Source organism: Amblyomma maculatum, chromosome 1 (genome assembly GCF_055883805.1).
Source record: "Amblyomma maculatum isolate TAMU_Amacu chromosome 1, ASM5588380v1, whole genome shotgun sequence".
Classification (NCBI taxonomy): Eukaryota; Metazoa; Arthropoda; class Arachnida; order Ixodida; family Ixodidae; genus Amblyomma; species Amblyomma maculatum.
In genome coordinates this window covers 126,028,902-126,056,282 of record NC_139344.1, presented here as the reverse complement: position 1 = coordinate 126,056,282, position 27,381 = coordinate 126,028,902, and the positions used below count along the sequence as shown (strand labels likewise).

Genomic DNA, 27,381 nt, shown 5'->3' with positions numbered 1-27,381 from the left:
TGATGAGCCATCATCTGGCACAGGTGGCACAGTGGTGTCACCTGACTTAATGCACAGGTTATGCAAGACACAGCATGCAATAATGAACCGGTTCATCTTATCCACAACAAAGAAGTCAACATGATGCAATTGGCGAAACCTACCCTTTAAATCAGCAAAAGCATTCTCAATTCGGACTCGTGTTGCAGAAAACTTCATGTTAAAGAGGTTCTGCCTCTGGCTCAAGTTTCCATAGTTACGGAAAGGTGTAAGGAGAAAATCTCTGAGTGGATAGGCAGCATCTCCTAGTACATGAAAGTTCCCTTGTGCACACATCTCAGGAAGCTTTCCTGAAAGTCCTGATTTCCTGAAGATTCGGGAGTCATGAATCTTACTTGGGTTTCCTGTTAGCACATCTAGAAATTTTTTGTTATTATCACACACTGCCTGCAAGGTAAGTGAGATGGAATTGTGCCTGTTGACGTAGGTGGAACGAATTTTTTTGGCTGGACAGCGAATGTTGATGTATGATCCATCAATGCATCCGATGGTGCCGGGCACACCAGAAACCTGTGTTAAAAAACAGAAGTATTAAACGGAGCTTACTTCATCTGCTTACTAACCGATAAGCTTAATTGCGTAAATTCTATTTGATTCAATACATATAAATATGGACGTGCACCTCTTCAAGGTTTCAAATGTTAATCACTTATGAAAACTATTGTTTGATTTGCTTGGTCTACTTGTGGGGTTAATGTTCCCAAGCAGTTTCCAAGCACCTAAAGCTATGAAGTACTAATCTGTGAAGATATATTTACCTCATGTTTTTAAAGCTAGTACATATTTAACAACTTGAATAAGTGATATTTGTGATTCAAAGTACAAGTTTTTGCATTCATTGATGGTTGGCTCAGTGCAATATTTCTTTTGTTGTCCTCACTTCATTAACCTGCATATGTTACATTTTTTACTCACAGTACATATTTTTGTGCTTACTCACGATCATTTGTTGTGTGCAATATTTTTATACTATTGGAAGAACTGCATGACATATCTGTGATTCAGAGTACAAGTTTTTCCATTCATTGCTGGTTGGTTCAGTGCAATATTTCTGTTGTTGTCCTCGCTTCATTAACCAGCATATATTAACATTTTTTTTACTCACAGTACATATGTCTGTGCTTACTCACGAGCATTTGTTTACCGGAGAGCTTACCGGAGACGTATTACGTCTCACGGAGACGTACAGACGTAGACGTATCGGACGCCTACTGCGCATGCGTGAAAACTGCCGATACGTACAGGCGCTGGAGACGTACTCCGGAGACGTATGCCGCGTGACGTCCAGCTTGCCGTAATCTCGCGAGATCTCACGAGATTTCAGCAGCCATGGAGCCAAGCCGCCAAGCTAAGCCAAGCGCCGATGGGATGGTGCTACGAGTGCTTGTAGAGTGCTGCTGTGCGCAACGGGCCACATAGTTCTCCCGTTTTCACATTGGCGTCATCAAATGCTGTAATACCCTTGCCCCGGCCGTGCCAAGAAAACATCATGCGCAAGCGTTTCAGTGCGGCGGACGACCAGCAAGTAGCTCGAGATCGCCACCATCCTGTACATACACAGTATAGCGCAGGGAGAAGGCGCCGTCGAAAGAAGTTGCAACGATTTCTAGGGATCCGCCGACGGCGAACGAGCGCTCGCTCCGCTGCGCAATGAAGGCGTTCGCAAAGGCCTTTGCAAGCCATCTAGCGTCAGAAAAAAAAAAATGATTCTGGTAAGTCACTACTCACTACCTTCTCTGTTCAGACGATCGGACTGGACAGCGGACTGTCCGAGCGGAACAATTAGTTATCATATGTGACGAAAACGGCACTTTCGAGTAGCTCGGAATGGCAGTGACTCGGCGCCTGCCGATCGCGTGCGCTCCGAGTAGGAGTGGTGGTGGATGATGCTTTCCCATTCTCAATTGCTGGGGAATAGCAGCGCAAAGTAAAAAGCCACTTACGTTGTGCGAATTAGATACATGATATTTCAGCATTTTTGCTAAGCATGGCTCGAGTTGCATAATATAATACACGTCGTGTAGCTGCTTTTGTTTACATGTGCATGTAAATGTGCACAGCCACCAGGAGCCACAATAAATGAAAATTGTTTGCAAGATGATTTACTTTATCTTCTCAGACAATTGTCTGGCACCATTAGCTAACAGCACATGCTGAATGCAGTGCCAAAGCCAAATATTGCAAGAGGTCATTTATTTTATTTTATTTTTTTTCCCCCAAGCTTATGAACTTGTGTCCCTGTGTCAGCACGTGAAATGAAGTGCGCCAATATTTTATGCTGTTGGACAAAACATTCAGGCACTGGAAGTCCTATTAGCATTTACAAGTCGCGGAGGCTGAACTGGTTTGCTCACTGTGTTATAAAAACACCTGAAACTTAAAAAAGGATCCTTGTTAAGGACCATTGCATTGAATGAAGGCAACAGTGTCTGCGTCGTGGCACTTTTCTAGTGTCCTGGCGCAACTTTCAGCTGCACAATTAGATCCTGTATTATGTTGGCAAGTTAATTACCAATCATCTGTGTCTCATATGGTTATTCCCTTTCAGATGAAAATGAGCCTGCAAGTGCCTGAATGACATGGTGCCCAGAGAGACTCATGATGATGAAAGCAATCATGACAACTCCCGGAATAGTAAGCGACAACACTTCTTGTATTACTTTCTTCAATGTTCTTGTTGAACATGTTACAGCTATTTACAAAGCACTGCAATGTTCAGTCTTGATTCTCTTACTGCTGTGTACAAGGTCTAGCCAGAGTGCTAAAGTAAGCTCGTGCATGTTGTTATGCACCGGAAAACAGCCCAAGATCTCATGGCTGCAGAAATATTTATTTCTTTCATTTGTTTGTTTGCTTCCATGGCACAGCCACAAGTCTGCACAGTGTAGAGCCGCTGCCGTCAACACCAAGCCTGCAGTCAGTGCTCCTGAGGGGTGAGGACATATTTACGTTATTTTGAGCAGCACCAATTTGTAAAAAGTTTTATTTATCTCAATGCCTTAGCAACTTACTATAGTTTAAAACTCAAGACTGCTTAGTACAACTGCACTAGAACCTAGTTGTTAGCTTTTGCATTCATGCCAAATCTATGCACGGACCAGCAGCAGCAACAGTGCATTATACAAAATGCAATGGTCTATGAAAGCAGCGATAAATGAAATAAACGAGTAGGAAAACAAATTATTCACAAATTTTCATGTTCATGGTGCACACTCACGAGACCATCGCAATGCTTTGTGTATTGTTATGCTTGTCTCACTGTTTTGAACCTACACTCCATTTGGTGGCATGACTGAGTCTTCGGTTTGAGAGAAGAATGACGTTTCGAAGATGAGAGAACAAAAACAATGAAATTTGATTGCACTTCTGCAGACTTATGTACATACTTCAAAGGTCTTAACAGCAAAAGGTCGAAAGCAAGTTCATAGCAATGATAGACTATTGAGCCTCTTGCCCAGGGCCGGTATTTTTTTACTCCACAAGAAGCCTTTAAACAATCAATCCAGCCCTCTCACAGAACTTTGGCCAATAAAACATGGCACACCTCTCTGGGTCAATCAGCCAGTCAATCAAACAGTATTGGTAAGCAATGTTCCTGCAGTCATACCTTGGGAACAGGCGAGGAGACATAGAAACTTCCATTTTCACTTCGATAGCGTTGCAATAGTCGAACAAGGAGTCTGTCTGCCAGAAAAACACAGGGCATGTCTGATGTCACATACAGCGGATCAAAACAGCATCTGTAGAACTCAACTCCTAATGGATCAGTGTAATGGTTTTATGGCCATGTCCCTTCTCCCAAACAGCCACCGTATCTTCCTGTGCGGTGTGCCCTCAGGCATCCCTCTCCAGAATGTATTCATCATCGGGCAAAGCATGGGAAGTTCCCACATGCTTTTTCTTTTTGCGGCTTCACACTTTTGTGTGATGTTTGCCTGGACGCGTGATGCATTTCCAGCTCTTAGGTCATTGCACCATGACCTAAGAGCATAATGTGCATAATCAACGCAAAAGCTCAGAAGTAATATTTTATAGAGACATTTCTACCGCAATTACCCATTTGGTGAATTTTATTTATCCTCAAGAAAAGGATGGCAAAATTATATTATTGTTTACTCCACCCTCCACTGTGGTCTTAATGCATTGGTTGATGTGAAAAAATGATTCAATTTGTTTTCAATGTGCATCAGAAGGAGCGTTCACTGACATAAAATAACATCAAATACCATGGAAAATCTTTTGCATATGCCAGCAACAGGCAAGTCCTAGTATAGATTGCTGTTGAACGTGACACTTAGTATTCTCTGCGAGCCTACAATTGTAATGTTCCAACTCTCATTGCTGACAGCACGATTAAAAAGAAAATTTCTTTCTGGGAAAATAATTAGCGTTGTCTTTGAACAATTTATATTAAGTTTGTTTGATTGAAGCCACAACAATAATGTTAACAGGAAGGCTTTGCTTTGCTTTGTCAACGTGTCTGCATCTGTGCCGGTCATAATAGAACAGTCATCTGCATGTGGTGGTGGCAAAACTAATAAATATCCAACAGGCGCAAGATAGGTGTCAACTTATCCGCAAAGATGACAGCCTGGAGTCCTTGGACATGGGCGACGTCAGCTAGTCGGATTAGACCTAGCAGAGTTTCAGGGCGTGAGCTCGACAGTAGTTTCCAAAAATTATTTTTTGTCTCTCGATTTATATTTTAGATTTCTGGACACGCCCATATCATATGTACCAGATCCACCCTATATATGTACGACAAATTTAATGGATATGTCGATGTGGGCAATGTCTTTGATGAACACTTTAGCAACAGTGGCCAAAGCAGGCTTCCTTGTGAAACACTGTTAGTGATTGTTAGATCGTTCAAATGGTGATTACTCAGGCATGCTATTTGTGTTTATTCTCCTCTCCTTCGGGGCAAGTGCCAAGGGTTATACCCTACAACCTGTGTGCAATTCTGTTCACAGCTATATAATCACACCAGGTAGATTGCTACAATGAGAATTCACTGCCTTTTCTTTTCCTTTCTTTTTTTTTTCATGAAATTCTAGTTTAAGATTCGTAGTTATCAAAATACTCAATTGCTTGTCCATGAACCTTTTGTACTTGCTATATACCATGGCCTATTCCCCGCCGTGGGTATGTGCCATTACCACTAAAGACAGTCATCAATGGGTCTGATACATAGGTCAGGGGTGGAAGCAGGCTCAAGCATTTTGAAGCAGCTTTGGGAGCAGCGAGACAAGAGTTTTGGAGCAGGTTCCTAAGGTCAAATGCCTCTGATAATTGTAGTAATTGTTTTTTTCTTTGACAGAAAAAGATGAGCTCTTCCTTTTTATGCAAGTTCAATGCCTGTCCAACTTCGCACTCATTTCTGACAAGACAACGGCCAACAACTTGGAACAGACTAGCAGCAAACAAAATGCTTGCTGGTGTGCTTTATAACTGAACACCTAGTGTGACCTTGACCTAACGCAGTTGCCTATTCTGACTTGACAGATTCAAATGTCGAGTTTACCACTTCAATGCACTCAAGCAATGCCACTAATTTGGAGCTCAGATTAATGGACATGACATTTCTGCTCTCTATCTTGTGCATATCCCTTTTTGATCCTATGCCTGTGCTGATAAATTCCTGAGCAGTGGTCAGTAGTGCCTTCAGGAAATGTAGATGGCACTGAAGGGTAGCCTTTTCATTCTTCAGCATTTTTACTTCACTACCTCCTTCCAATAGTTTTATCATTCTTTGCTTGAGCAATGCCGGGGCTCATTTTTTAAATCTTGGCAATAGGCCCTGTATGGCTTTCCAACACTCTTGAGACGCTTCCTAGTGAGTGACATCTTTGGAGTACCAACCCATAACGATTCAAGTATGATTTTGTCTGCCGTAGGCCCGACAAGCTTGTTACTGAAAAAGAGGCTCGATAAGTGCCTGCTTGTTCTTAGACCACAACCATTAGAATAACTCATGTGGTTTTTCCAGTCGGACAAGTTTCCTTCCGAACGACTCACAGTAGTTTGCGCCGATCTGCTTCGCTTGCTGCTCTTGCTTCTCCCTTCACCGGCGATTCAAAAGGCTGAGAGGAGGTGCTACGGCACATGCACAGTGCATTTTTTTTTGCAATTATCTCCAATCGCCAGTGACTCATATTAAATTTACTTGCAAACAAATATTTATTATGCCAAATGCTTCCTTCCCTTACAAAAATTTCGTTTGTATTAAGCCCAGTGCTAGATGCGTTATATCTTTGCCACTGGTGCAAAGACATTGTTTGCGTGTTGCACTAAATTTGATGGTAGAACATTAAAACAGCCAGTTTGGAGCAGTTTTGGAGCAGGATAGAGCAGGAAAAGCAGTTTGGGAGCAGAATGGAGCAAATGGAGCGGCAATTCCACCCCCGATAGGTGCATTCACAAGAGGAGACTGCTGCACTTCTGTGCCATGATATAGGGGTATGCCATATGCCCAGACATTTCATGAATAATCATGTGCGTAGTTATTCACTGCAATACCAGCTGGAGAGCAATATTAAACAACCTCCAGCTTTCTCATAACAGCTTTAATTTTACAGTAATTTCTGTGAACACCGCACCTTTTCATTCCAGGAAGGTAGAAGAATACAACACAGATTTTTTATGCAGCACATGGTGAAGAACACTGCCCCGTGTGAAGATGGACATGTGAAGATCAGCTGGTGAAATCTTGGCAATCAGTTGACAAGATGCTGATTGTGCTGATGAAAGAATGAAAGTTATTTATGTTGGCACTTATCACATTGCAGATAGCACCAGTTTATTTTCTCCAAAACTCTCTCGACCATGTTCACTTTGCCAAATAAATCCCAAATACATTTTTGCAACACAAATGCTGTCGGTGTGTTTCTGTTCTTGCATTTTATGGTGCATAAGTAGCTAAGGCTACAGTTTCGCAAATACAGGTCCAAAATTATCTGCAAAGGGCATTACACTAATTTTAAATTGCATATTTTAAGAAATATTTGCATTGTTAGAATTGTAAACATATGCAATGACTCGAAAAAAAAAATATGTGCACAACCTCTCTCAAGTGAGCCTCAGCTACAACGTTGAAAACACTGTTAGTGGCCTGTGGTCACCACTTCACCAAAAGAAATTCAAAATGTCCCGTCACATAGTGGTAATTGCTAAAAGCATATCATAGGTCAGTGTTTCTCAAATAAGGGCTCACGAAGTGATTTTCAGGGTCCACGAAACCCACAGCTGCAAAAAAAAAGAAAAGAAAGATATGTGTGATAGCTTTGGCCTGACTAGACACAGTTTTGCAAGGTTAAAATCTAGGAGATTCAAAGGCGACTTTAGTTTATGAAAAAAAAAAAAAGAGTGCGGAAACAGAGGGAGAGGGCATCTGCGGCATTCGTTGATGCCAACTATGGTAAAACTCTAGCTCTGGCTGCACTACTGGATGGGGCTACAATGCAAAGCGTCTCGGGCATGATGACAACATGACAGCTCAATGAGAGTACAATTAATTCAGTAGTGTACAGAAAACTCTGAATAATGACTCTAGCAGCACATGCGATCAATGAATATATGAGCTGTGAATTAGCGGCATGAAGTGAAAAACCATAAAATGGCATCATCACTTTTTGCATCTGGTAGCACAGGTTCTCACTGAAGCCGTCAGACAGCCTGACAAAGACAAGCTGTGGTGGTTTGCCAAAGCAGATGGCACTTCACACATACAGACACTTTTATAACTCAGATGCCACCTTTCCTTAATCTAGACAATACACAAATGCACACACAACCGTTCGGGTGAAACACTAGAGACGGCCCACGCAGCACAACTCAAGTACAGCGTTCAGACTGGTGGTCTAGTACATATTTGTGGTCACAAGCATCTCGTGCCACTAACAGTTCGAAGTTAGCGTTGGGAACAAGTGAAGCCGTTGGTCCGGAGCGCAGCTGTCGGTTGTTCACCGGTAGACGGTCACGCAGTCAAAGGAGCATGGGAGACAACGCCGAACCAGTCATTGCGTCCTTTCAGTTCGCCAAGTAGCGAGATGGCAAACCGAAGCTGTCATATCGCTGCACACAACACTCAGGCAAAAACCCCTGCATTTGAACACGAACACTATCACACGCCACCCTAAACGCCACCACGCACACACCATGTCATGTTGAACACTGTGAGACGAAAACAACGAGAAAGTAGTCATGCACTGCTGCAATCAATCGAGATAAATATTGCTGCATCTCGCATATAAAAAAAATTCATAAAGCTGCATCTCGGCATAACAGCGTCAACAAATGAACAGCATAAATCTTTGGGCAGCATTGTTGCATTCAGTGATGCTCATCTTGGAAATGGAGTAACTGTTCTAGAAAACACGGACAACAGAAACAGAAGTGGACATGGACGTACATAGGCTCACAACTGTATTTTACTAACCGAAAGAGGACACATATACAGCAAGCAAAAGTATAGCGTTGAGCATGCGGTTTTGTGCACTTTATATGTGTCATCTTTACTTAGTAAATCCAGTTGTGAGTCTGCAAGCCTCCTGTCCACTTGTTTCTGATGTCCAAGTTTCCTAGTGCACTTACCCTATTTACAAGATATGCACCACTGCATGCTGCAATTATTGCTGTAAGGAATACAGAGATGAATTCTGCGACTGTTGACAAATGCCTCAACTATGAAGGTCACTGCTTGCCATGCTTGTCTATATTTTACTGAGAAAGGCAGCCTAAAAAAAAAAAAAAAAAAAATGTTCCAAATTTTTTGACCGCAGGACGTAGGCCGACACTTATGTCTGAAAAGGCACAAGGTACTAACTGAGGCAGACACAAGACAAAGTACATAGACACATGACAGCTGTACAAAGATGTTCGGCAGTTCATTGCGCAACTTTATACATGCGCCCTACCTGTTACCATCTCAAAGTTTGGTTCTTGAAATAGTCAATAAAAGCAAAATCCCGTGCTACGCTGCCAAACCCTTCCTCTACAGCTTTCCTAACGCTGCTGATTGCCTTGTTGAAGGCAACATGATGAGGCTGCAGTACGGCACCTCCAAACAGCTTGTAGAGTAGAGGCCATCGGGGGTAGGCTGCATCACTATAGATCACATATTTATGACCCATGGTGATCTTCCGCAGGTTCTCAAAGTGCACCGTCTCCTTGAGGATCCCTAAAAGATAGCAAAAATTAAAAATATAACCAATGTGGGTCTACACAGGTGCCTCTGTTCTTTTTGTATAATGAGATGTAATTACAGTTGCAAGTTTTTAGATACAATTTTTTCCTACAAATTTATAAAATGCCACATGCTAACACAATCTTGCATCACATACTTAAGTGTCACGTTTCTTTACAGATGAAAAGCTGTTTTTCATGAGGTGGGTCATTGAGTACCCTTTCCCAAAAACCAACTCAAAAAATATAAAAGTACTTGTGGAATTTTCGCAGCAGAGATGTTAGGCTTTAATTTGGAAATGCATTCCCCTGAATATGAAAAACATATTACAGCTAGTTACTGCAATGAAGACATGACTGAACAGGCTTACCTGCATCGTGACGCCTGCCTTTAAATGGCCCACTGGCAGACTATGGCATTGGTACACATTAGTGCCTGATATTTCTGCACAGGCTCCACCTGTGCCCAGAGAAGTCCTCCTCCTGAGCCACAGACGGTCGACAAATTTGCCTTGCTGTGCCATGATGAAACCCCAGCAGTTGAGCACGGGGGCCTTCCTTTGCATGCACCGCCTGAGGAGGAAAAATTGAAGCGGCTGCAAACAACGATCGCTTATAGAGTCCCTATAAAGTGGTCATGAGAAAATAATCTTTCAGTGTGCACCTTCTTTACTGTGCCGTAGCATAATACTTATTGCATTGTTTTTGGAAGAGTTCACTAGCGTTACCTCGTACAGGCCCATCAATTTTAAGGTGAAAATCTTTAATGGCTCATACTGTCGGCATTCGTTTGTTTCGTCACACTATAGCTGTCAATCAAATGACGTCATGATGATGCTATCAGAAAAAATTGAAATCCTGTTTCCGCTGAGAGCCGAACCTCTATCCCTCGCATCCCCATCCGAGCGCTTTAGCCAACTGTGCAATGCTCGGGATCGTGAAACACACATCAAAATTCTCCTTGTCTACAGTAGCGATGACAATGAAGTTGGAATTAGCAGTGATGACATTAGCAATGATAATGACGGTGCATTTAATTCATAATGATGAGAGCAAACGTGATGCATCGTGTGCACCAGCAACGCTTAGATTTTCACATTTCTGCAGTGTAGATTCCGCAGTGCTCCCGGATTTTTTCAACACTATCGCCGACACTTGATTTTTTTTTTTTTTTTCAAAGCAAGCGAAATTCAGAAACTACATTAGTTATTTTCTTCTTCTTCTTTTTTTTTTTTTTTTGTAATTGAAAGATCATATATACATCTCACTTTTGCAAACGGTTTGAGACAGTAAGGATGTAAATAAAGACCAGGAATTTCACAGAAATCATGTGCCAAATCAAAAATGAGCCAGATTCTACTGATGTGCAGATGGAAATGAGCCAAATGTATTTTATTCTTGACAGCTTTCTTTCTCAGCTTTATCATGATAGGGTGGACTACTGCGAGTGTAAATTCAATTATTGCTTCTCCATAGCTACTTCCTTATCACTGTCTAGGATACGAAGAGATCACAGGAAAATCTGAAGCCAGAAGATAAAAACACTGGGAACATAGGCCTGCAGCAGACGAAGCAGTTTGTGCATAAAGCTCGCAAAATAACTTATAAAAGACTACATTTAGTTTAGCCTGTTGGCAGCGGCTTTCTGCATTTAGCAACATAAGCAAATAGCCGAAACTGGCAAGAAACGACAATATTTGCCGCTGTCTTGTCGCTTTGCATCCTATGTGCATCTACCATTCCCCGGCAATACAATGGTGCACTGAATTAAAATAGCTCTTCATTAAACACATTCCAACTAATTTCTACCAATAGAAAATAGCCTCACACCTTTGCTTGAAGCAGAAGCCTACTAAGCATTTATTTGCTCACTTTAGAGCAAATCAGTGCTGCTGATTGTGTGACAATGAATATTACAACTCTTCATCAGCTGTATTCACAGTATGATCATTTACAGGTATTATTTTCACGAAGAGACTAGAAACGACTCTGAAAAAAATTTCATTCAGTCAAAGTAGGGTCAAATATAGATTTTCATATCGATAAGGGTAAAATCCAAAATTGCTTACATTGTTTAAATTATTGCATAAAATTTTATGAAATTTCTGTGTTGAGTATTTCTAACACATGAAGCAAATTAAAAAATAACTTGTGCTTATAACAACCTTTTGCGTATTTCTCAGTTTGTGTTTCCGTGGACTTCCCTAATTTAATAAAAAAAAAATATTGACTTGTAAGTATGCTAGTGTTTATGTTGATGACCTTATGCTGTGCTAGTAGGCAAGATCGAAAAGCAGCATAGCACTGGTTGCATTCGGGACGTTAAACAGTTTCACTAAATTCGATGTTGACAAGAGAGCACCTTTCCAAAGCTCTACAACCGAGTTGGAGAGCAGGGGTATATATATATGCCTTTGCACAAGTTTGCCTAAGTTAATTGACGTAAAAAAAAAAAAAAATGATTACAGCAGACGTTCGGTGACTGGGCACGAGTCAACTGCAATCGTTAATGTATATTATGTTTTACAGTAGCCAAAACTGCTCGCCTGCTAGAAACGACACAACGCGGTTACGCGCCAGAGAGCATTGGCCCCATGCCATCATCCCTAGGAGCATGAGCGCTGGTGCCTTTCGACTACAAAATGGTAGGATTTTGACGTAGTTATATCGAGTAGAAGGCTCGGTAGCGTTCATGCACACATGGAAGCTGATGGGGATGATGTGCAATGAGTAGCGCGAGAGTGCGTAGCAATGTGCACGCGGAATGATACGACATCCCGCCCCGCTTCTCACAAGGAATTTATCGCTTTAAATCCGCTTGAAAGCGCTATAAGCGGTCGCACAAGTGTTAGACTGTTTTGATAAGCTCTGAACCTCAGGATTAGCGCTAATTCGCATTCAAAGATGACCACTGAAACGCCACAGCCAGTCAGCTTTGCTTTACATGTTTCGGCGGGCATATTTATTTGACACAGAAAGCACTGCTATCAATAATTTGGCTTGTAACCGTCAAGCCACCACTGCCACCACACCATGCGCTACTTACCTCGGAGAATCGCTGAAGAGCTTGCAGATCAAGCCACTTGTCATATCGTAGAGTAGATGACCGAAGTAAAAGTCGAGCTGTGCCAAGGTGCCTCGGAGCCAGAGACTCTGACACGCTGCGCACTGATGACCTCATTTGGAATTAGGAGGCCTAACTGCAGCTCTCCGAAATCCTCTTTCTAGAATCTAAAAATCCTGTTGAACACTGTGTTGTTGTTGGCGCCGATGTTGAAGGGTACCACGCTCACGTAAGTTCCTTCGAGGCTTTGGAATATCGCGCTCCCGTTGAAATCTATGCATGTCTTCAATTTCATCCCATGATAGGGTGCTTAAAAGCTGCCTGTCGTGAAGGGTGAAGGATGCTGTCGGCATGATGTAACGTAACGTGGGCAGGTTGCACCGATAGCAGGAGCAAATTCTAGCACACGACCGAACACCAGCAAACACGAGCAGTTGTTTCCTTCCTCCATGCGAGCACCAAAACAAACGGATTTAATGCAACTAGGCTTGGATTGTTCAGGCTTGCTGCAGGTGGCAAAGTGGTTAAAAGTGAGCTCAAATTAATAATTATTCGAAACACAGCTAACACGTCAACATGATGACTTCGGGGGATCTGCATGTGACATTTTTGTGACATTATTTGAAGTATTTATTACAAATAACTTCTATCTTTTTTTTATTGGATAGCCATCATCATCATCTGCATGTACGTCTAGCGATACGTCTTACGTATGGGCGATACGTACAGCTAAAACGTGTTTTGCCCGGTGTCAGCCGAATACGTCTACATCAATTTTCACGCATGCGCAGTAGGCGTCCGATACGTCTACGTCTGTACGTCTCCGGGAGACGTAATATGTCTCCGGTAAGCTAAATCTCTCATCAATAAGCTCCAGCTCCAAGACCGCGGCAACACTATCCGCATCAAATGGTTCCTGGCGCACGCGGGAGATTGTGTATCCTCACCGAATCACAACGAGACGGTCCAATCGGCGGCGCGAGCGCTTACCTTCCGCGTTCCGAGTGGTGGTTCGAAATAAAAGACTGAATGACCAATTACGAGGAAGTGACTAAATTTTACCGCCTAGCTCGACGGACAATGCTGCCGCCTCACCCGGCACTTAGTCGGGAGGAGGCGGTCATCCTAAGGCAAATGCAAACCGGGTCACTCCTAGCCCCGGCAGTGCTACACGTCCTCCACCCAGACATCTACACGAGTGATATGTGCAGTGTAGGTCAAGTGAGTCCGGCGGACCAATTTGGCACATCATGTGGGACTGTACCAGGTACACGACCGAAGCTACATACAGGACATACCCGCCGGAACTTTAAAGTGCTGTGCAAAATACAGACAAGGAAACTTGCAAGAAAATTTCATTTGGGTTACGCGCACTAATCAAAGCCTGATCCTTTTTCCCAATCCACACGTTACTATCACTTTACTACGTTTTCGTCCACAGCCACCTAAACAACGGCATTTCATCCTGGGGTAACGCCTATCATGTTCATCTTTGGCCATTAATAAAACTGCAAAAGCAAGCCATACGCATCATAACCTCCTCCACTCGAATGTCACCGTCACACATTTTGTTCATAAATATAAATATCTTACCCCTCTCGGCTCTTTATCTTTATAATATCGGTATTCTATTCTTTAAGCTTCTTCACCATCAGCTGCCATTTAGCATTTTTCCTCCCGGCATGATCAAAAACAACAGCGTTACACGGTTCGCTCTACGTAATAATTTTCTACTACCTAAGGTCAGTACTAACTACGGGAAACAAGGCCTTCAATTTTCGTCCATATTATTTTGGAATTTATTGAATTTCGACATTAAGCAAACTAATACACTTTCTTTATTCAAGTTGAAGTTAAAAATTTTCTTCTTAATTTGTGATTTATTTATCTTTTGTGTCGCGGAATTTTTTTGGACTTTTTTCTGTATTCTGTTTTTGTATCTAAATCTGTCGGCAATGCACTCTTTACTATGTATTTCGTTATTTATTTTCAGTGATGCTTCTTAAATTTTCTTACAATAATATTATTCTTTATGTTGCCTATCGAAATCTATTACCATGGGAGGTCCCACCTGCGGTCTTGTACCATGGGACCTCTCGCTGTATATTCTTGTACGTTGTTTTTTGATTCAAAAATAAACTTTCAACTTCAAGGACATTTAACTAACGGCCGTGCAGCAGGCCCGGCATGCGCTCGAAAAGCACAAGCCTCCCAACCCACCACGAACGGGCCAAATGAGGTAGTGCAAAGTAGGGCATAACCACGGGTCGACGCTTGGCCAGCATCACGAAGCTTTCACCCGTCGTTTGCCGGCTCCTTAATAAAGTTGTACATACATACATACATACATACATACATACATACATACATACATACATACATACATACATACATACATACATACATACATACATACATACATACATACATACATACATACATACATACATACATACATACATACATACATACATACATACATACATACATACATACATACATACATACATACATACATATGCGCGATTTCTTCCTGGGCTTCGAGTCGCGCGGCCGTTTCTGCTTTTGTGGGTTAAGAATACCGCGTTGCTGCTCTGCCCCTCTTTTGACGAGTTACCGTGTACGCTGTTGGTTTGATACGATGTGTATAACGAATCCCAGCACTTCCTGTCGTCTAGCGAAATCGCTCTTTTTCTTTGGTCAACTGTCTAAACAGATATCGTTTTCTTACGTCCAATGCACGGTGGACCAGCTTATTTTTTTTCGCTGATGTAACTGGTGCTGAACTGCGCTCGTGGCATTTGATCCACCCGTAAAACATTGTGGGGGCTTAGGCATGGCTTGAACCTAGTGGTAGAGATGAAGATGTGATAGAACGTGCAGCGTACAATTGGGTGAGCATCACGAAATCGTGAATACCCATAATTAGGTCAATGTCATTTGAAGGGCAAATTTAGTCTCACGCCTGCTATACGAAGCGTAGTAAAGGTTTCGCTTTTACTGTAAACTGGTCTATAAGAAAGGAAAGGCGCAGTATCTGTCAATATCACTTTAAGTTGAAAATTACCGCAATGCAGTCGGCTCGAAAAGCAGGCGTAACGCCTCAAAATGGGTACAAGCTACCCACGACCTGGCATCCGGCTTTCTTCAGGGATGTGGGCTAGAGAAAGGATCCGCACATATCACTGCGTCCTTTGCAGGCCAAGCCCAGTTTTGTACAATCTCGAAACCTGCTAAAGGGGTTACCCTTCGTCCTATGCATTTCGAACGCGCGCAAAACCTCGGGAGCACTGTTCGCTGGGCTCGCATACATGCATTAGCTCAACAGCCTGTCTTCCGTAGTTGATAATCATCAAGCAGCCCGTTAGACTCTAGAGAACGTGGCGACCGCCGGAACAGCGGCGCAACTTCTCAGCATTATGGTGTCACCGCGATGACGCTCCCCCTCTCGCGAGAGGCGAACACGCCGCCTGCTGTTACGAGACAGAACGAGTAATTCTCGCCTTACCCTGATCCTCTGGCACACAGCAGCATCAGCAGCACTTTACCTGACTTCTCAATGTAGAGGAAGCCACTTTAACGGCAAATGATTGTAAATGACGGCGACACACAGTCGAGAGTTTTTCTCGGCTCTCGTGAATAATGTCTTTGCAGTCAATTTGGTGTGTCTGCCTGAAGTATTCCGGTAAAGGTGAAAAAGCCGCATTTATTAATGCGAAAGCATTACTTCGCTATGTTCATAGATTTCTGTCTTCACACCATGTCCGTAGGCCGTGTCCGCAGACCGTGTCCACAGAACGTGTCCGCAGAACGTGCCTGCAAAATCGTGTCCGCAGAAGTTGTGAGTAATTTAGAAGTGGTAGAGGTTAATGAAAAGTTCGTTCAAAAAGTTCGTAAGGTAACTTTAGTTAATTAGAGACTTGGAATGGGAGCAGTTAGGGATAAGGGTAGATGGAGAATACCTCGGTAATCGGCGATTTGCTGATGACATTGCCTTGCTGAGTAACTCAGGGGATGAACTGCAAATAATGATTGATGACCTAGATAGGAAAAGTAAAGAGGTAAGCTTGAAAATCAATATGCAGAAGACTAAGGTACTGTTCAACAGCCTCGGGAAGGAACATCAGTTTACGTTAGGTAGCGAAGCACTGGAAGTAGTATGCTAATATGTCTACTCAGGTCAGGAACGGTAGTAACAAGAGATGCGGACCATGAAAGGGAAATAAGGAGAATAAGATTGGGATTCAACAGGATAGTTAAGCGGGCGAGTTGGTGATACATCATCCAAAAAAACAGCGCGAACAAGAGAGTCAGCGCTTGTTCCTGTTGTTTCTTCCTGTCGTCCCCGTTTGTTCGCGCTGTTTTTTTTAAGATTGGGATGGAGCGCATTTGGCAAGCATTCGCAGAGTATGACAAGCAGCTTACCGGTATCGCTCAAGAGGAAAGTATACAACAGTTGCATCTTACCTGTTCTCACCATGGGGCTGAAACATGGAGGCTAACCAAGAGGGTTCTACTTAAGTTGAGGACAACCGAGAGGGCTATGGAACGAAAAATGGTAGAAGTAACATTAAAGGCCCATTGTCCACCCTCCGGTCGAATTTTTTTTTTCCGCGATGGCTATGTGGCTTCGTCCCCCACAACGCAAGGCCGCAAAAAGTTTTTGTTAAGTTACAGCCACCGCAGTCAACCGATTTTGCGCTTCCCTCTCCTTCCATTCCATCTCAGAGGTTTTCACTCTCCTGCCCGGTCGTCTAGCCTCCGTAAGCCAAATTCCCGTTCCTCCTCCGTGTTTGGCGGGAGGTGGGGCGTCTTGTCGAGAACGTCACTCGCGTACGTCATGAACGTGAACTGCAGATGAGCGGGAAGCTGCGTGTGCGGTAGGTTGCGCGAAAGAAGGGAAGGCTGTAGAAACGGCGCAGAACACAGAACGGACTCGGAGCAGGGCGATGGTGATGGTGATATCCTCCGCGTGCGCGAAAACGAAACGGGCGAAGGAAAGCGTGCAGCAGCGAGCGGTAGACACAATTAGTGGTGTACGCCCATCCTTCTCCAGTCAGTCAGCGAGACGGACCAATGGACGTGGTTATCGACAAATACGTCATAGCTGCGGCTCGACGGGCCAGCGCAGGGAACGGGGAAGCTGGCTTCCCGAAGGAGAGCGTGAGAGAGCTTTGATTTGCATTTTCGTTGCTTTGCGGCGCGGGTGTCACTGTAGCATTTTGCACAGACTATCTCCGGTACACGATAGAAGCATTGAGCTCATTTGCTTAAAACGTCATACCCTGGACAATGGCCCTTTAAGAGATAGGAAGTGTGCAGAGTGGGTCAGAGAAATAACTCAAGTTACCGATATTCTAGCGGAAATTAAGAAGAAATGGACATGGGCGGGATATGTAGTGCGAAGAGAAGATAACCGATGGTCGCTTAGGGTAACAAACTGGATTCCAAGGGAAAGAAAGCGTAGCAGAGGGCGGCAGAAAGTTAGGTGGGCGGATGAGGTTAAGAAGTTCGCAGGGGTCACGTGGATGCAGCTAGCACAGAACCGGGTTAATTGGAGAAATATGGGAGAGTCCTTCGCGCTGCAGTGGGTATAGTCAGGCTGCTGCTGCTGATGATGATGATGGTGAAAGGTTAATGAGTGGTGTCAATCGATAGAGGGTGACGTAATGTTGTGTCCGAAAAAATAATTACACCAATAAATTAATTAGGTAATTAATTAGAATAACTGGTTAACAGGAAAGGAAAGGCGCAGTATCTGCCAGTATGGACACCTGCACCGCGCCATAAGGTAAGGGAGGAAGGTGGGAGTAAAAGCGGAAAGAGAGCAAGGGCTGCTGTGAGGATATGACGTAAATGATGTGACGTCACACAACCGGAAATAGAGCCAAAAAAATGGCATAGGAAGGGATTAGCGCGCAATTTGAAAGTGCCAAATACTAAACTGGGTAAACAAGAAGTGAATTAATGTGAGGTAGAGGATGCGACGTCACGCAACCGGAAGTAGAGCCGAAAAGGAGCCTAGGAAGGGACTGGCGCGCAATTTGAAAGTACCAGACTAAAATCGGCAACCAAGAAATGAATTAAGCAACTAGAAGCAACCAACAGCAGCATCCGTGCTTTCGCATTACTCCAATGCAGATTCTGCAGTACTCTTTAATTTTTGTACCTAGCTTCCATGAATAAGCGCGAAGACGTGGGCGGCACTACTCTTGACGCAATGGAAAACTGTTGGCGTTTCTTCCCGGAATGGTGTATTCGGATAAGGAAGATTTAAAGACGATTGGAGATGTTGCTTGCACCGCGCACTTTGTTCATTGCGCATAAAAAAAATGCGGACGGTTTGTGCGGGAGGAAAACTGCGAATAAGTGCTCGAGAACTTCTTCATTTTGGTTTCGGGTTCGGTAAAGGCTCATTTTTCAAGGTCCACCCGGCTTCAGAGATCGGCGGAATCGTGAGTGCCAGTTCAGTGCAAAATAATTTGGACGCGTAAGGCCATTTTCACATGGTGCGAATTTCGCCCCGCGACACTGCGATTCTCGTCGATCTAGCCGAAGATCGAGCTTCGCTTTAGCCGCAGAGGCTGAGAACAGCGTCGGTGCGACCGTCCTGCGACTGACGAATGAGGAGCCGAGGAGTGTAGCGACGTCATGTGATGTCTAAACGAGCATATGGCGCGGCAGGGCCATGTCCCGTCTTGAAGGAAAGCGCGCGTTATCCCTTGAGGCCGGCCGTGGCAGTGCAGAAATATATCAGCGCCTAGGCAGCCGGCACAATTTTCACGTCCGAGTGGTTTATTTCGACGCAGCATTGCAACGCACTTTTTGTATGCTAAACGACTGCCCGTTTTCGTAAGTACTTATGAATTATCGCTTAATCTAAAAGTACATCAGAGTATATAAATCAAACACGCTCTGCGTACGCGTTTTCTACAAAGCATCAAACAACCCTGACAGTATTTCTCACCGAATTCTCTCGCGGGTTCGCTGTATGTGAAAGCGCTGTGCGAAAAATCGCACTGCGGCGTCACCGACTGCACCGAAAATTTTTGCTGGAGTTGCAGCTTGGTGAAACGGGCCTAACGCGGCATAAGAGGGCAACGCGATGGCGGTGTGTTCTGGATCCATTACGCAAGGATAGAAGTTGAAGAAGACTTCATGCAAAGCACAGCGCAATGAGGGCTTCATATTTCAATTACCTTCTCTGTTTCCTAGCAATCATGTTTTGTCGATATAATTCCACATCTCAAGAACAAATATCTCTGCACCCCAATTTTTGGCCGATCCCCCTGTGTGGGTATGCGCCTCAATTTAGAGGAGAACAACAACTGCAACAACATAACAACTGGCTGTCAGACACGAGAGATGTGATGGCGCACTGGTCAAAAGCAGTGGCTAGCGAAGCGGGTCAGTTCGCGCTAGTGCGGTGTGCTGAAACCCGCTAACGACCTTGATGTGTTTCATTTTAGTTTATTGTATTTCAGGTCAAGCAGCCATCAGATAGTAGTCGGCAAAATCAGTGGGCGAGGCTCTGAATGCTATAGCACGCCAATATATGCGGTAAATACGATGTGGGAGTTTCTAACAAGTGCTCGCGCTCTGCTCTCAGAGCTGAAATTCATGCCGCTAGCTCTGGCCACATCCATGGAAGGAAAGAACGAAATACCCAGGCACAAGCTGTTAAATGGGAGCTCCCAATGTTCTTCCTCGGTCGTGGAAGCATCCGCGCGCTCGGGCGTCGCGGCGTCGTTCCTCCGCGCTGGCCGGGCGCGCTACGACAGTCCCTCTCAACCCCGCCCTTTCCGAAGTAGCTCCGTGGGAAGGAGGCCAGGAGGATGAGAGCCGCCGAGGGTGAGGAAACGTAGGTCAAACGTTACCTACAAGGGTGTTAGTGCCACGGCCGAGATCGAGCGGCCGTGTTAGTTGCCTTCGGCTCACAACAGAATTATGTGGTTTAGTTGCCGCTCGCGCATACTGGACTTTTTGTTTGCCGAGAGCACACACGCGCCCTTAAAACGTTAACAGCCGTTTTAATCGTGCTTCACCTTCTGGCGAGTTAATTTTATCTCTTCGAACTTCCCCATCTCTCATGGTGTCGTGTTGCTCACTCAGAGATTTGTAATGGTTGTTGAGCCTTGGCTTGTAGGAACGGTGAAGCGGAGTGCCCCGAATTCGGTATAGGAACATTTCTGACTGCTGCTTCCGTCCGAATGCGGTAGCTACGACCAGGATTGAACTTGGAACCTTGTGGTTAATGCCAGAACATTGTGCCTTCCTCGTATGTTGTGATCGATATTTTTTAATGTTTTATGTTCCGTGATACAGTCCCGTTTCTTTTATTGGAACGTGATCCTCATTAGTTTTCTTCGCGGGTGCTTTTGTGTTCTCGCTATAGGGACCGGGCGCCCGTTGTATGGCGCCACCGTCGCCTCGGTGGAACAGCGCCGCCCGCGGCGGAGTGCCGAAACAGCGGAATGGCGAGGCAGCTGAGCGGCGCAGTCGTTTCAGTTCTGCGAGGCGTTTTTGAGCCTGTCCCTACCCGTCGTTTTGCGGTGTGGTTTTGAGAGCTTTGAGCTGCTTTGAGTAATCGCAAGGCGTATTTTTTGACGGGGAAATCTTGAAAAGGAAAAGGGCCGTTCTCGGCAGGGCGTGCGTTTTTTTTTTTTTTTTTTAACCGCCCGACGCATGGTATTTCTGTTATATACTCGAAAATGCCGCGCGCGTGATTTCACCATGCGGTAGGAACACCTTCGTTAGGTACTTGTTAAGGCGACTTCGAAGACGGGAATTGCGCCTGCACTGCGCGTCTATCTTGTATTAGGTCTAGTCGGAATCTGCCTGAAGATCAAATACCGCCGAGCCGTGTAGCCGTGTAGTAGTGGTAGTTGTAATGGTCAGCGTTCTTGTAAAATGAAAAAGATGCTGCACCTGTCTTTTTTGGTAATAGCTAGGCTCAAATGATTAAGAGCAGAATAATAGCAAATGACATTCCAGTTTCAACCTTGCACCGAAAGCTGTAAAAGGAGAAAAATAAACAAGCAAGACAAAAGTAGGATCCTACTTATGGTTGGAATAGCAAGCACACATATTCTTCCAGGACTTCCTGCACAATTACGCTACAATAGCTCACTGAACCCGGCCTTGAGACCATAAAACTTAATCATAATATAAGTCAAATGAGTAATACCACCTCAGTATCATTTTTACATATACGGAAATGCTCTTGTTGAACACGTCGGAGCTGCTACATATAATTAACTTATAAAATATTATACTATGCATGCCTTTCTCCCGACATGCTGCGGAGGTTGTGAAAAGAAAAAAAAATAAATTTCCTGCTAGCGTTTTCTCAGCGCAGGAATTCAATGCGATTGACCGCACCTGCCTTGAACATCTGAAGGCAATAGTCCAATACTGTCAAACTGTTAAATACAATCGAAAAAAAAAAAAACACAGTGTGATGTGTTGTAAGATAAGCCACCGACAGCTAAGAGAGATTTCAATTGTTAAATGAATCCCTCTGATGGCTCGTTCGCTAAGGTGGTCTACTTTCTCTGCGTACCACGAACTTGGGGGGCCGATACCTAGCTGACCTCGATACCTGATGAGTGTGAGGGGACACGACCTTGTATGTAGCTTTCTATTTGCACGTAAAGAATCCGGATAACTGAAAGCCATTCCTTTTACAACTTTGTCACTGCAGCGGGCCGTACTGCTGCTAAATCTGTTTACATTGGCCATACCTAGAAGCAATTTCTGAGATAGGAAAACCGGTCTTGTCATACTACGCCACAATCAGGAAATCTCACGTTCACTAAAGCGCCGATGAGAAACACATGTATTTAGGCGGGCCAGGAAATGGAAACTGCTGAGAAAATACGTAAAGCCGTGTCAGGTGCAACGTGAATGCGAAAAAAAAAAGCTGCACGCGGCCTTCGAAATTAAAAAAAATGCTACCTTTATGCTCGTTTCCACAAATTAAATTGTATTTTTTTTCTTGTTCGACTTTTATATGAAGCCGATGGCAGATTTTGTGACCATGCGGTATTGACTGAGCTGTGAAATGAGTGATTTTATTAGGCGAAACGGACATGCCACAAACAAATGTTAACAAATTCCAAGAGTATCAACGCAGAGCTCTCAGCACATTTTTATTGGTTGACAAACGAAAAGAGGAAAAATGAGAAGATCATGGCAATAGGAATTATTTATGTCTCCTATCTGCTCTTTCTGTTACGAGAAAAAAGTAAATTATCTTTGACTATGTCAGCGAAAGTATCCGCACAAACACTGTCTCTGCCCATCACTGAAGATCGTAACGCAGCCCGAACTACGATGGTGGAGCTGCCTTTTCTTTTTCCGTGCTGGGGTTTTCTTTTACACAGGCGGAGAAATGCTAGCGTTGTAACTTACGCTGTTGGGTTACTTCGATTTCCAATTGTCAATAAAGTGACTACAGATGATGGAGTGCGGCTTTGGCTCTGAGACTCTCGTGCCGTCACCCCTGGGGAACAGAAGGCACAGAGCATCCGGTAGCAAGCGGAATTTTAAAAATTCGGCGCTTTCCATGACCACACAGTAACCAAATACGTAGATTCGTGCCTTTGCCTTTCAAAGAACCATGCTTAGGTCACCCGCCACTCATGCTTCCGTGGAAACCCGTAGAAAGGAATCGACATAAAAACGTCCGACGAGTTTGCGTAGCTGCCAGTGGAGCCAAGAATGCACCACGTTTCGCCAGTCTTGTTCGACCAGACTTCATTTCACTGGACATATTCACACAATTAACTAGCCCAACTTTCTGTTCTTTTGAGGATATATTCAGGCACAACGTCATATAAACCTTAGGATTTCCAATTTCCACACAAACCAACGATAAACAGTACCCTCCAATGCGCTGGCAATGCGCCGGCCGGGGCCGGCGCATTCCGGCGATTGAGCGATGCGCCGAGAGGCGGCGCCACCCGTTCAGCTGTCCGGTCCCTATAGAAAATAATGGACAGATAAGTGCCATATTTTATTGAAACTTCGAGAAGCACGGATGCACTTCAGTGAGTACAGTCACATCACGAAATGGCGCACACACTTACACACAGTTCGCACAGGTTAGCAAAAAAAAGAAAAAAAGAACGCCTACTGACAAGAAGACAGTTTATGCAGCTACAGCGCTTAGGAGCCCCTATCTTTTATTGCGTTTATTCCAGTGGTACGGGGAGGATAGCATCGTCTAGTGGCAAGTCCAGTAAGTTCTCCAACTCACTCTCGCTGTCATTGAGTGGCGGCTCGGGGCTGAATATGGGCTCCGGGATCGTCGCGGTGGTGGGCTAGGAGTCTTCACGATGATGGGTGTGCCGCCCGTGGCGAATGGAGAGCCTAGCCAAGTGTCGACGTTTTCGCTTTGGCTGACATTTTTACTATCTTGGTTCGCGCCCGACCATTCGCACGTCTTCTTGGCGTCTGCATCGGGATCATGAACGGCCAATGGCTTGTCGGAGGCATGCGCCGTGTCCTCTGTACAGTCGCTGGCCGAGATGCAGCTTAGTCCAGGCGATGGACGCCCAGGAGTTTGTGAGTCAGCGGAGCTACCAGTTACCCACAAAGCGGTTCTTGCAGGGGCCTGAGCAAAATTGGTAATATCACGGACGCACCGGCTTGGCGTTGCTCTTCGAAGATCGGGAATCTTCGAGCCCATCGCTGTTCACTCAAGACGAGGCCTCGCCGCAACAAGACAGCTCGGTAACACTGCGATGCTTCGACGCGCGAGGCTGGAGCTACGTGCTCTGAGTTGCGCGCGGAAAATGCGTGGCAAATTTAAAAAAAATTTCGTCGTAGAGGTCGGCTTCCGAGTGCTGACGAATAGAATCATTGCGTCTGAAAATTGGAAATGACGGAGGGTTTCAGAAATGGTGCACAATGTCTTCACTGAAACACGTTAGCCCTGTTAGTTCGCTGTCGCCTGTACAGCTTCGATGAACATCGTATGATTTAAAGAGTACAGACACTGAATTTCGCTTTTGTGTTTATTTTCGAACTGATGAAGACATTAGTAAACATGAATCGGCACGTGGAATTCACTTATACGCAGTAATAAGCAACGTACGTATAATTGAAAATTTTTGAGTACTTGTTGCAGTTCCGGTTTCAAGAGCCGAGCCCAGTCTATGTAACAAACTTTAGGTCATGTGAGGCTCGTGAACAGCATGATAGTTTAGCCGCTTTTTTATTTCATTTCGTTCAGTTTTTATTTCCTTAATGGCCTCCTTTTGGTGGCATTACAAGGAGAACGTGCGTTTAACTGATATGGCTGTAAAGTATTTTAATGATGACAAGTGCAATGTGTCTTTGTGTACAAAGGTGGACGGGGAAATGATGGCTGCAATTTCGTGGGGAAGTTCGTATTAACTTGCTGTTTAAAGAAAAAGGGATTTTGAAAAAAGTCAGTAGTACGAGCACGGTGACGTGAAGATTTTGGCGAATGACCAATGAGTGTGTGATGGAGGTGAGCAGATGTAAGCTTTCTGTTTGGGCTGGGAATAATAAAATATTTGAACCATCTATAGGTACAGACTAGAAATGTGGCGACGGAGGGAAATACTCCATAATTGGGACTGCAGATCGAGCTATCAGAAACTGATATCGTGCCGGTTAAAAGAGGTTCGCGAGCCCCAAGAGTATCATTGGCCTGGCGGCTCGGATGACTGCGGAAGCATCAGGGAAATACGAAGCGTCGTCTATAGCAAGGACAACGTTTAATGTTGCATCTCTCAAAACGGCCGTTGAAAAATGCCCAAGAAAGAAAGGACGCACATCACACAGCAGGTGACTCGATGGCATCACATCTTCGGTGGGAGCGACCGCCTCTTTCATGCACACGGCGCTATTGGAACTTGGAAGCCTGAGAGCTTCGGTATTGGAACGAAATTAAGTAAGATCACAGGACGGAAGTATACAAATATGAGCGAGCGAGGTATTTCTGAATTGTAGTGCACGCGTGAACCATCCTTGAAGAACGTGAACCATGACAGCCAAACGCATGGAACGAACCCCCTTTATTCAATGACGCACACACAAATATATATATATAATATATATATATATATATATATATATATATATATATATATATATATATATATATAAAGAGACGATTACGAAGTGCTGAGCTAGTGGAGAAAGACGACGCTGCAGCTACGTCTAGTTCTCCTGTGAGTGTGTCCCTGACGGTGAACTGTTGTGGCTACGACGTACCATCGCCTCCTAACATCTCGACGTGCCTCGTAACATCTTGGTGGAGCTGCTGGGTAAGACACCAATACCACAAGCTGGATCTCCGTAGTGGCCGCCAACTTGGTGCTAGCACTATGCAGTTACCAGCTACCTCCACAGCGGCACAACCAGCGCCCACTGTCGTCGTTGCGCAGCCTCGTGATTCGGGAACCTTTTGCGGCACCGATGACATCGACGTCGAAGACTGGCTTGCTAGGTACGAGCGAGACAGTAAGCACAACCGATGGGACGCAACGTTGATGCTTGCAAATGTTATTTTCTACCTGGCTGGTACGGCGCGCGTCTGGTTCGAGACACACGAAGAAGATCTAACATCCTGGGACATGTGCAAAGAGAAGCTTCGGGATCTCTTTGGTAAGCCGATCGGACGCAAGCTCGGCGCTAAAAAGGACCTGGCATCGCGAGCCCAGTCGTCGACCGAATCATATCTGTCGTACATACAAGACGTACTAGCTCTATGCCGCAAAGTGAACAGCGCCATGCCCGAGTGTGACAAGGTGGGCCACATCTTAAAGGGCATTGCTGACGATGCTTTTAACCTTCTATTTTGCAAAGATTGTACGACGGTCGACTCCGTCCTCGAGGTATGCCGGCGGTTTGAGCAAGCTAAACATCGTCGTATTGCTCCCCGCTTCGACCGCTTGCCAAACACAGTTGCTACGTCTTCGTGCGAAGATCTGCCAACACTGCAGCAGCCGTCCCATGAGCCAAACTTGACCAGGATCGTTCGCAGAGAGCTGGAGGCAATGGCCCCGTCGCATTCACACCTCAGCCGGCGGATGCTACTATAGCACTGATCCAAGCTGTCGTTCGCCAAGAATTCGCGAACGTGGGCCTTAATGTGAGCGTAAGCCTCAGCTCTGGTCAGCCGTCCGCACAGCCATCTGTCCAGCCCACCGTTCCGGTGGTAGCTGCTGCGGCTCCGGCTGCGCCCTTCCCGACGCGATACCCCGAATCTACCCGACGCTACCGCAACCCAGAAGAATGGCGGACCTTGGACAACCGACCCATCTGCTTTAACTGCTCACGTGCCGGCCACATTTCTCGCCATTGCCGCAGCCGTTGGGTTCCACCACCTCGACCTCGCTACTATCATGATCGCAGCACCGCCTACGGACCACACCCAACCTCTCTCCGTGATACGCCCTCTCGTGACTTTAACCCGCCACCCCCGCGCATGTCCAACCGATCGCCGTCTCCCCAGACCCGCCGTTCCCGCTCGCCCTATACCTCACCGTTCCTCGTCCCCTCATCCTCACTTCTCTGGCCCGCTCCCGGAAAACTGATCAATGCACCTCCCGGAGGTGAAGCTGCATTGACGACCCGGCCCGAAAATCCTCTGCTGACCCTCACTCATCGCCGCAATCTTCTAGATATCTGTGTAGGTGGTGTGCCTGTTACCGCCCTCATTGACACTGGTGCCCAAATTTCCGTCCTCAGCTCTTCGTTTCGCCGCCGACTCAAAAAAGTTGTCATACCCGCCTCTTCATCAGCCGTTCGTGTCGCCGATGGAGGCGTCGCTGCCGTCGTGGGACTTTGCACTGCGCGCGTGAGCATTTGTGGTCGAACTACCCCTGTGCTCTTCACTGTAATCGACCGCTGCCCTCACGATGTGATCCTCGGCATCGACTCTTTAACGGCGCACTCTGCCTTGATTGATTGTTCAAGTGGCCTCCTTCGCTTAGACCTGCCTTTCTGCTCCGACCGCACAGATATCAAGCCACGCCTCTGCTCCGTCGAGTTTGTTCGCCTCCCGCCCGAAGCTGCCATGTATGTTCCTTTGGCCCCGTTTCCTGCTATTCCTGATG

At 45.2% G+C, this 27,381-nt stretch overlaps 1 protein-coding gene and 1 long non-coding RNA gene across 2 annotated transcripts; one reads left to right on the top strand and one right to left on the bottom strand.

The window, feature by feature from the left end:
* The first annotated feature begins 1,776 nt into the window (after positions 1-1,776).
* On the top strand, positions 1,777-6,761 carry LOC146203877 (uncharacterized). The gene is made up of 3 exons (XR_014703920.1): positions 1,777-2,673; positions 2,907-2,972; positions 6,652-6,761. It is a non-coding gene; the product is annotated as an uncharacterized LOC146203877 (long non-coding RNA).
* A 52-nt stretch (positions 6,762-6,813) lies between these two features.
* LOC146203876 (uncharacterized) lies at positions 6,814-13,139 on the bottom strand. The gene is made up of 3 exons (XM_084588949.1): positions 12,269-13,139; positions 9,594-9,795; positions 6,814-9,217 (listed from the first exon to the last, which is right to left on the bottom strand). The coding sequence occupies exons 1-3, from the start codon at positions 12,310-12,312 to the stop codon at positions 9,152-9,154; spliced, it is 312 nt and encodes a 103-aa protein (XP_084445075.1). The 5' UTR covers positions 12,313-13,139; the 3' UTR covers positions 6,814-9,151.
* Positions 13,140-27,381: the final 14,242 nt, after the last annotated feature.

Bases quoted from the DNA above. Each gene is read 5' to 3' on its own strand.
- LOC146203876 (XM_084588949.1), bottom strand. From the start codon at position 12,312: ATGACAAGTGGCTTGATCTGCAAGCTCTTCAGCGATTCTCCGAG. The intron at 9,796-12,268 runs GTAAGTAGCGCA...TTTCCTCCTCAG, and splicing joins CTCTTCAGCGATTCTCCGAG to GCGGTGCATGCAAAGGAAGG. The intron at 9,218-9,593 runs GTAAGCCTGTTC...GCTATCTTTTAG, and splicing joins AGGCAGGCGTCACGATGCAG to GGATCCTCAAGGAGACGGTG.